Here is a 10,496-nt window from a genome sequence, read left to right as displayed (position 1 = left end):
GCCGTTGCATCAAAGATGAAGCTTAGAAATTCGATATGTATAAGTCTACAAAATAAACTCAAAATCAAGTTAGCGTTAAATAAAACTGTGTACCCAGGACCTTGTTGATCAACTAAGGTTGTCCTTTTGTCCTTTGGTAGTCAATGCTTCATTTTTATCGCAATCATGGCATCTTTGCTTTGGCTTTCAGCACCTTGTCGATCCTTATGATTGTCTGTCCACACCATGCTTTGCATGCATTACTTGTTGCGGTGCTCCGTTGTAATTCTTAGTTTTCAAGCCGTGCCGGGTCGAATTTGAAGCCATGCGGCACTGCGTTGCAATGAAATCATACCGGCTCGCGGAGCCTTGTGACTTTATGGTTCGGAAGCAGGCGGCCTTGCCGCTTGCGGCTTGCGAAGCTGTGCTCCCAAAGCCCTTGGAGCTCGACTGTGGGCACGGCCTCTTAGGGCTAATTGGTTTGTGAAGCCCTAAGGCTTCACCATGTGAAACCAAGCCATGGCGGACTGCATGTGCGAAGAAAGAGGAGCCAAATCTGCCGCGTGAAGAAAGGGGAGCCATGGCGCGCAGTAAGGCTGTCACCACGAGGCGTCCCCATAACGAACTCTCAAACACCTTCTCCAGCGCCTCCAACAAGCCCCACAGCGCTCGTTTTCCTGTAGGTCGACGAGCAGCTCCTCCCGCTTAGCAAGGGATTCGGCCCACGCCACGGCCCCGACCGCCTGCTTAGCCTCCTTGCCCACCGTGGTTGCATATTCATGCGAGACATGCACGTCTTGTTCCTGAAGAAGTTGGAAAGAGAGCCTCATGCGAGACATGCACGTCTTGTTCCTGAAGAAGTTGGAAAGAGAGCCGGAGAGGTAGAGGCCATGCCCCATGCTGAGAGAGAGAGAGAGAGAGAGAGAGACTTGGATCTTCCATAGCTCTGATACCAGTGTAAGAACCCCAGGAGCTAGAGACCTGGATCCTCCACCCAACCGCCCGTATTTATAGGCTTTTAGCCCTAAGATCCCCTTTCCACATTGCTAGCTGGCCCGTGGCCGGAACCCCCCTTACGGTAGGGCCTTGCGCGTAGGACCCGTGTCCTGATAGGCAAGGTCCTCCTCTTAGCTTTTCTTGCAAATTTGAAAAATTAGCTTGTTGGCTAGCCACAACTCAATCTAGTCCTAGTAGTTAGCAATTGCCCAAAAAAAAATTCAAGGAGTAAGCAAATCATTATTTTCTAGTTGTGCTTGGACAAATTTTCACCACTTTGGATTATTTTGTACTCGTTTTAAATAGTGTGAAATTACCCAATAACATGCATTCTTGTGTAGATGCATCACAACTTTAAGAATCTAAAAAAATACCTTTTGGGTACCCATGCCCACAATTTACATTCTATTAATTAAGCAAAGAGAAGGAGCTTAACATTGTCCACTCTAGATCAGCAAATCCTTTCAGAGTTATTAATAGCTCCGTAGTAATGAAGCCGTTGTTGATACTTGAGGAAAGAGCCCCAAGGAATGTCTAGTAGATAGGCACAACATAGGTGTTTTGAGCATTGTCTCAATGTATGCTTATGAGGGTTATACATGCTCTATGTGAGCGGTGTGACACATCACATTATAAATGCAGGTGCTACTGGTCTACTATAGGTAGTTGGATACAAGTACAGGTTCTCAAGAGCATTTTCCTTGAGATATATCTGTGATATGCCATATGTGTTTGGCGTTTATGTGTGACATTGTGGTGAGCTCTATCAATTAGTGTGGGTAGCAGGTGTTGATCAACTTTTGATCTACTCTCGGATTGCATTTCCTGTGGAAGTTACAATTATTGTTCCCACTCTGATTGGCGCTTATTTGAGCATATACCATGCTAATTGTAGAGATTATCATATGTAATTTTGTGCAGATACTATCTTTGTACGCATTTGTAGAGCCATCTTGGCTAGTACGACGGTCTCGACCATTTGTGGGACTTGGGTCAGAAGATAGTCATTTCTGAGACTTGACTATAGTCATGTCATTCCTTAACCTTTTGTGACGATCGTGTGTGAGGATATTTGAAGACAAACACTTACGAAGCCGTTTACCCGATGCAAGATAGATTAGGTTGCTAGAGGTCCCCACTATTTTATCCTCGTCATATGCTATGTATAGAGAGGACTAGGTGCTTTGACACCGTGTTTGCAGTCATTTGTCAGTTTGATAGTGTGCACAGACAGTTTGCTACTCTCCAGTTTATGCCTAGTATTTAGAAAGCATTTCTATATGTTTTTGGTATGTGTGTATTGTTCGGGTAAAGCCCCATGTGTTCAGTTAGGTTAAGAGCCTACCCATTTTACTTTTACTTATTCTTTCATATACATAATAGAACAAGGGACTCACACATACTTGGTGAGTTTTTGCCCTTGCAAAACATAGGTCTCCTCTTTTCTCTCTTCTCCATTGATGCACACACACGCACGCGCGCTCTCACTTTCACAAATCAACTAATATCAAAGCCGAATTGAAGGCCTTGGCAACGTCACGACGGAGAATGCGATGAAGCTGTGAAATTTCAGCTCTGTCTTGTAGGAGAAATTTGATTGAGCAAAAAATCAATTTTCAACTTGGTTACCAATAATCTTACCAAAAACGTTGTGGTGTACAACTTTTCCAATTGAAAGTTTTGTCAAATTTCACACTGATTTGTTGTACGTTTGGCATACTGCCTACAGGTCGAGGGTACACAACCACCACTGCTTTTTACAGATCTCTTTTGACCTATAAATATAGCTCGTTTCATGCCCATTTTAGTCATTCTTGATCTTTTTTCTGCAATCTACAACTTTGCAAAAGGAAGGTTTTGCAAATTCTTGATGGTTTGAGAGATATCAGTTGATCGGATACAAGGTGTTCTAGGAGTTGGAGATTGAAATGCAGACCATGTATGCGTATTGTGGTGATTTAGAGTGCTTTTGGAGCTGATTTCTTACATCTAAAGAGCTTGGATTGAGCTTAGTTGTTCTCTAGTTTTGTGCATTTCTAATTTGCTTTCAATGAAGAGAGTGTTAGCTGAAAATTTCAACAAATTTATGTGTATAAGCTAAAAACATTTGGTGGATGTAAGCACTCTTATAGAATCGTAGGATTTTAAAGCGAATTTCATCACATGTTACATGCATTGACTTGTGCAATTGAGCCGATTTCGGAGTGTGGTGCACAGATTTACATAGAGTTTTGTAAGGATTGTGGCATGATTGTGAGATAATTTTTAAGCTAATTGGAATGCTCATTTGATGCAGGTTCGGTGCATGCTTTGATGCTCGTTTGTATTGCCATGTGGATGTACATGACTTGTTTTGCAATGGCATATCATATATGAGCCGATTTTTAGTATTTTTTAGCATCAATATGTGCCATATTTTGGATGGTTTGCATCCAAGTTCTTGCTAGTAATTGCCTCGCTTGCACAGTGCGATTCATGCACTTTCTGTTTCCAATTGTTTTCCAAGTTCAAAGAGTTGAGCCTTCGAGACAACTCATATATCTTTTAGTTTGATAGTGTTGAAACTCTGTCGGATTTTTTCACAATTTTGTGTATTCATGCGCATAGTTTACATTCGCCCTTGATTGCATCATTAGTTGCTTTGCCATAGTGTCTTGGCATAGCATTGTGAAAGTGTTTGCTCTTGTAGGCTTGAGCATATGCTCGCTCTATTATGTCATTTGTCATGTATATGGTACGCTCTTAAGGGGGGAAATTGTTGATGATAAATTCATCGATTACGACATAGTACTCTTGGTTAAATAGGCTCTTGGATTAGAGCAAATTTTGTATTGTTTGGGCGGCTTTGCTTACTTGTCTAGGTACATTGATCGCCATGTTTGCTGATATATCTCTTGGACAACTTATGCCAAAATATGTTGTATATTGACAATGCTTGGTGTACAAACTAACAAGGCTTTGGCTATTGTCAGGAGATCGATTTGTGCTTGATCTTGTTCACATGTTATCACCATGGATTTGGCAAGTACATCATTGTAAGAGTTTACATTTTGCATACGAGCTTTGATGGCTCAAACTTCGAGCATTGGATAGCAAGTATGCATGATACATTGACTCAGTTGAGGTGTTGCCACTGCAAGGCATGAATGTTAGACCAAACTCCATGACTGACAAAGAATGGGAGGACTTGGACGAGCTTGCATGTTCGACGATCATGTTGCACCTTGATGAGTCTATCTATCAAATCGGTTTGGATGCATGTAGATTTATGACAGATTAAGCAATGCTCTTGGCACAAATGACTCTAGAGAGATGCAAACAATTAAAGGACAATCTGGTAGAGATAGAGACATTGTATGTCAACATTGTGGTTAGACAAGGCATGTGCACAAGCGTTGTTTTCAACGGATGAGACAACGAAGGAGACATTGTATGTTGGCATTGTGTTCATACAAGGTATGTATGCAGGCGTTGTTTTTGGTAGATGAGACAACGTAGAAGACATCAAAGGACATATGCTATCACTTTGATTAATGTGGGAACAAAGGTAACGTATAAGGCTACACATGGTAGAGATGTCAAGTTTGCGTAACCTTGACAACTTGACAACACATAACCTTTGCTAATGAATTGGCTTGGAAGTATGCGTCTTGTTGATGGTTCAACATGTAACATAATTAGGCAAGAGATCTCAGACTATCATTGCCAAGTGGTGCATCATGTGTGCTAAAAGATGTACGCTATGTGTCAAGTTTGACACAAAGCTTGGACTCTGAGTCATTTACGAGACAACGAATGCTAGGTAGTACTGAACGAGCTCTATTTGAACTTTCGTTACGGACAAGCAATAATAGCGAGAGGTGCTAGCAATGTCATGATATATACACTAGCTTCAATTGGTGAGCATGTTGAGCCAATTCTGTAGCAAGGCTTGTCATTTGTAGATGGCTTAAGCAATGAGGATTTAGTCGTGATTCTAACACTAATCCACCTTTGATCGCAGAAATTTTGCTAAGAAGTCGAAGCTACATGTCAATATATCACTGAAAGACAGCTAAGCAATGTCTGGCTAGTCTCATAACTTGAGTAGAAGTGCTCTCATGAAGTGGTTACTCTCGCTGACTAGTTCCTCATTGAAGACAATGCCCACACAAAAGGACAAAAGCATAGAAAATAAACATGCTACAAAATTAGATCGATAGGCTTTTTTTTTTGGCGGGGGAGGGGGGGGGGGTTTAGTATGTATGAGCTCTAACTCTAATGAATGTGTTAGATGCACAAGGGAGAACAAACAGTTTTGCCCACTTCCCATACGGGCCTCTGAGGAAGGGCTGTCCGTACGAGGACGACAGACGAGGATGAAGAGGTACATAATAAGGTTTTAAGAATTTGCGCAATGCTCTCCGTGAACATCAGACCGTCAAAACACCATGAAGATTAAATGGGTCACTAGTAAGTACCGGAGAACCGAACCGCGACTTACTCAGTCATAAGCACACAGCTCTCAAGCGAATAGAAAACACAAAATGAACTGTTACAATGCTAGCGATTCCTATTTTCCGCCCGCCCATCATTATCACCCAAAGTACAGGATCTACAGTCTCTAAAATGCTTATCCATATGAAATGGTGAACACCATGCCGCCAAAAAGCCCCATGCAGCGTCTGTTACTCCTCTGCTTCATCTATCTCTTCGTCCTCTGGGACACCCCGCAAATATAGGACATTATTGCATCTGTTCAACATTCAAATTGCATACCACCCATGGTTATTTAACTCGGATTAAGATCATCTTGTTTGTAATGAACAAAAATACAAAAACAGATAATAGTACCTGATTAAAATTTCACCTAAGTTGCCTGTGTGCTGACCATCAATATACTCTTCCGTGCTTGCCAACTGCAGCGCACAATAAAGATAGCACTTCTCAAAATCAAAAGCTATGAGAAAAACTTTTTGAAAGAAGGTTGCAAGTAAACTACCTGTAAGTTCATATATGAGTCAACCGATACAAGGTATCCTGTCACATGGAATAAAAGGTGAGCTAGATTAATCAAAAAGTAGCTCTCTCTCTCTCTCTCTCTCTCTCTCTCTCTCTCTCTCTCTCTCTTCTCACAGAAAGAGGCTGATTTCTATTATATACCCAGATGAATCCAGGATAAGCCCAGATTCACCCTTAAAGGAAAGTGCAAGGTATAGACCCATGGTAGTCACCCACAAGACAATATAACCATCAGCTCCATCATGGATAGTATTGACTAAATACCACGAAATCCCCACTAATGTCGTCAGTGCCCAATAGTGGGTGTAGAACCAGGTACTAACATATGCTGATTTCTATTACTTAAACAATCCCTCAGAACTGAGGGCAAGTACATCACTGATTACATAGCAGGCCCAAAGGCGACAATCCGAAAACTGTTAAAACTGTAAACCAAGGTAAAAAATGTCTCCTAAAGAGAGTAAAAACATTTGTCTAAATTGAGTAGCCGGGGCTCCAATGGTGATTCCTTACTTTGATTCCTAAAAAAGAATACACTGTGTGTGTGTCCACACTCGGCAACAAGCCACTTGGCCTTAAACCCCAATAGACATACTCACAATTAGTAGTTGGTCTCTCCTGCAATTTCCTCACTGATAGGTATGTGTGTATCCACACTCGCCAACAAGCCACTTGGCCTTTAACCCCAACAGACATACTGCATCAATTGGTAGTTGGTCTCTCGTGCGATTTCCTCAAAGTAGAGAGAGAGAGAGAGAGAGAGAGAGAGAGAGAGAGAGAGAGCAGCGAAGCTGAAACCCCTCGCTGAATCTGTGGCGGCAACTCTACTCCCTTCTCGCGCGGGCGCATGCCTGCGGGTTTGCACGCGCTTCTCCGACCGACAGCCGGCTTTGTGCGCCGATCTGCTTCCCATGCCTCAACCCACATGCGGACGCAGCCTGCTGCCTGGTTCCTTCTCATCTTCCTTCACCCACACCCTTGCATCTTCCTCTGTTGATCTCTGGCCTATGGCGGTTTCTTTGACTTCCCTTTTCATTTGACATAGGCTTTTCTTGTGATTGTTTTCTTGTCTGCATGTTGTCTGTTGCAGCTGCTTGTGACTTCTTTTGTTTGTGTGTGATGCATCTTTTGTCTGCTTTCTTTGCATGTGTTTGCATGTCTGCTTGTTGGAGGTGTGCGTGTGTGGATGATTGCATTTTGTTTATTTCTGCATGTTTTCTTCTTTAATTCCCCTGTTTTTTATCAACAGGCTCGGGTATTTAGGGATTGTGGTGAAGTTGGGTGGTTGAGCCTTTAGCCTCTTCTTCAGCTTGTTCCATACCATGTTTTACTTATGCAGGTTGCAGAGAGTCATAGTTCTGTTGATTCTTGCCAGAGATGGTTGTGCGGCTATCTCTCTCCCAGAGTTTTGATGCAAAGTCTTTGGTGGTGGTGGTGGTGCTTATTCTGCTTGGATGCATCGTTGCAAACGGCCTTGGAGACCAAGAGTTGGCTATTGGAGATTCTTGGTGAAGTTTCGGCCGCCTTGTCGCAGTCTCGGTGGCTAGCTTCTGCTTCAGCTCGGTGGCTTGCTTCTGCATCAGCTCTGTGCTTCCTTCTTCCTTAACTCCCCTACTCCTAGCTTTTGTTGTATCACCCATATTTTGTAACTTTGTATCACTCGTAGTTTTTCCCCTACGGTTTGCGGATGTTGAACATGTCACAAACTGGTGGTGCTCGCTCTCAGACTCTGTGTCCATATGCTCTGAGCAGTGAGCCCCTAAGGCTACTTATAAACATTACAAAGAGTTGCTGAAAGCAAAGCCCCAAAAGCATCTTAAAATCAAAAGCAATAATCTCCAAAAGCAACTGGTCAAAAGCTGTCAGTGTAATTTGCGGGAAATCCGTACACTATCAGCGCAAAAAGCGGGAAGTCCGTATGTTGTTGCCACGTCAGCACTAAAATCGTGTATTCCAGAGATCCGTACAGCCACATCAGCCTGCCGACGCATTTTTCCGGGCGTTCGTACTGGGTGCCACGTCACGATGCATGTGTGTCCGGGTGGCTCTGCCACGTCCGCGGCCTCAGTTGTACTTTTCTCAAAGATTAATATAAAAATAAATACCGAAAGGGGCGACGGTCTTTGGGGCCAATATCTCTTGGCACTGAACTACACCGGGCCGTGTCGACTTTCTTGTGATCTGTAAATGAGTTTGACGTGAATCTCTGTTGTGTCTTGGTAGAATCTTGACTTGGGGTGTCCAAGTTTGTTACAGTGGTATCACAGCACGGACGATTTCTCTTCTACTGGTAAATCCAATCCCTTATCTCGCGACACTTATGAATTCCGAAAAGAATCAATCGACTTCTTCTGCATCCGCTGAGGCGGGAGGAGACCACGCAAAAGATTTAAATGAATTAACAGAGGAAGAGTACGGGCCACCTCGGCCTACTCAGTATGAACCTCAAGAGATGCAACGCAGCGTCAACAGCAGGTTGACGAGTGCACAAAGCAGATAATTAAATTTGCGAAAGACCCTGAATTTGCAAAATTTTTGTCTCAGCAATCCATCGCTAAAGTGCATTGTAACAAGACAGGCACCACATGCCAATAGAAAAGAACAGACTGAACAAACTTTTAGCACTTCAATAACAACTGAACTGAGAGAGAGAGAGAGAGAGAGAGAGACGACACGCGACACGGAGTGGCGGAATTCCACCCCGGAGAGTATTGGCCCCAAACCTTGGCGCCCCGTTTGGTATTTCTTTATATTGCATCAACTCAGTATAAGCCGGTACTCCAAACTCTGCACCTTCTCCAGGAAGCATGCCAAAGAATGAGCCCTTAACACATATTTAAAGGCCCTTGGCCTATGAAAAGCAGTTTACATGAAAAGCCTTCAAACTCAAAAGCTTATGGTCCAAAAGCAATGCCAAAGAGCTGCCAGCGTAAATCACAGAATTCTGTACAATTGCCAACGCAAAACGTGAAAATCCGTACGACCTGCCACATCACCACTATCCGCGTAATTTCCGAAAACTGCCACATCATGAGCTGCGGATCTTGCTTTATTTTAATTCTTTATGTCACTTGGGGCCCCATCCCACGGGGTCCCATAAGTAGGTAGGACTTCTTCTTCTATTGCTTGTTCTTCTTAGAGTTTAGGCCCCTCTGCCCGCATCTGCAAGTTGGCTCCATTCTTCAGGGCTTGACACGTCAGCAATTTGTGACATTCCCCCTTCTTGAAAGCAAGTAATAGTCCGCGATTACAACATACTTGCAAAACAACTCAAGTTAGCTCAAAAAATTTCAGAGGGACATTCCGAGGGACAATCAATTTGCTATTTTTTTTGTTAAGGAGTTGGCTTCTCCTTTTGGCTCTTTTGATCAAGGAGTTGGCTTCTCCTTTGGGCTCTTTTGATCAAGGAGATGGCTTCTCCTTTCGTCCAATTCAGAACTCTTGATATGCTGGCGTAGTAAAATTAGCCATCACACCCAGACCGCACTGATCTTCCACAGGTGTCTTGATGCACTAAAATTACATACCCAGGCAATCTCATCCAATTAGGAATATTCAGTGGTTGGCACATCACAATGCAACACAAATGCTTACATATGCATGTTACAAGACACAATAAACAGCGCCGTTGAGCACTCCCTCAAGACAAACGATCTACGGTATGAAGCTACTCAACGACTACCTCGTCACTCCCCCCGCAAATAACCCTTGGAGCATGCGGTTGTGTCACAATTGAACTCCACCATTGCATAGTATTATCTTTAAGAAATCCTGCTGCACGAGAAATCTTGGATTCTTCTGTATAATTATCCAAAGCATAGATGTTGTCGAATTGTTGTAGGAACTACAATGCTTTCTTCCAATCTTTCACCCCGGGAAAAGTGAAAATTTTGATTGTCGTGCCGCAATCCTTGAAATCTGTGGGTTGGTTAGGCGCATATCCCAAGTATGGATAATAAGGGTATCCATATAGGCTCCAACCGTTGTAGACTGGTGGCGGTGGTGGTGGTGAAGGTGGGGGCAATGGCGGTGGCAAAGGTGGTGGCATCGGATCGGGGTCAGCTAGTTGCACCATATTCCTAAAGACTCCCCCGATCGGAACAGACGGCTACGAAGGTTTCCAGTTGGAAGCTCTGGTACTTTCTGGTGCCGGAGGAGGAGGTACCACTTGTGGCATCACAAGGGACAACATGTAGTTCAAAAATTGTTGAAAACTTTGCAGCATCGAAAGATTCTGTTGAGGATGCCGCGAAAGAATATCGTGAAGCTCGTTAAGAAAGTGCAAATATTCTGTTGAATCCATGAACGCTATGTCTTGGGTTCTTTACGGCTTATGCCCTGTAAGACATGAGCGGTGAAGACGGGAGCGCGCCCGATGCATGACCGATGCGCGATGAAGTCAGGGTGGGAGTGGCTAATAAGTCTAGGAACGAAGCACGAAGCTTCTTCGAATAAAATTCCAGTAGTCTCTGGTTTGCTCTGTCTGCTCTTTTGTAGGACCGGTATGCTTTCACAAAAGC

The 10,496-nt window shown here is 43.5% G+C and overlaps 1 protein-coding gene across 1 annotated transcript in view; it reads right to left on the bottom strand.

Moving 5' to 3' along the window:
- Positions 1–5,389: 5,389 nt before the first annotated feature.
- RUXF (small nuclear ribonucleoprotein F) overlaps positions 5,390–10,496 on the bottom strand; it is a 47,402-nt gene continuing 42,295 nt past the window's right edge. Inside the window, exons 3-5 of the mRNA XM_086490206.1 lie at positions 5,957–5,994; positions 5,809–5,873; positions 5,390–5,709 (exon numbers count right to left, since the gene is read on the bottom strand). Of these exons, the coding sequence (XP_086346332.1) occupies positions 5,643–5,709; positions 5,809–5,873; positions 5,957–5,994 (170 nt within the window). The 3' untranslated portion in view covers positions 5,390–5,642. The remainder of the gene's footprint in view (positions 5,710–5,808; positions 5,874–5,956; positions 5,995–10,496) is intronic.

This window comes from Adiantum capillus-veneris, chromosome 19 (assembly GCF_014529385.1).
Source record: "Adiantum capillus-veneris isolate H3 chromosome 19, ASM1452938v2, whole genome shotgun sequence".
Taxonomy (NCBI): Eukaryota; Viridiplantae; Streptophyta; class Polypodiopsida; order Polypodiales; family Pteridaceae; genus Adiantum; species Adiantum capillus-veneris.
This window is presented reverse-complemented; position numbering and strand designations above follow the sequence as displayed.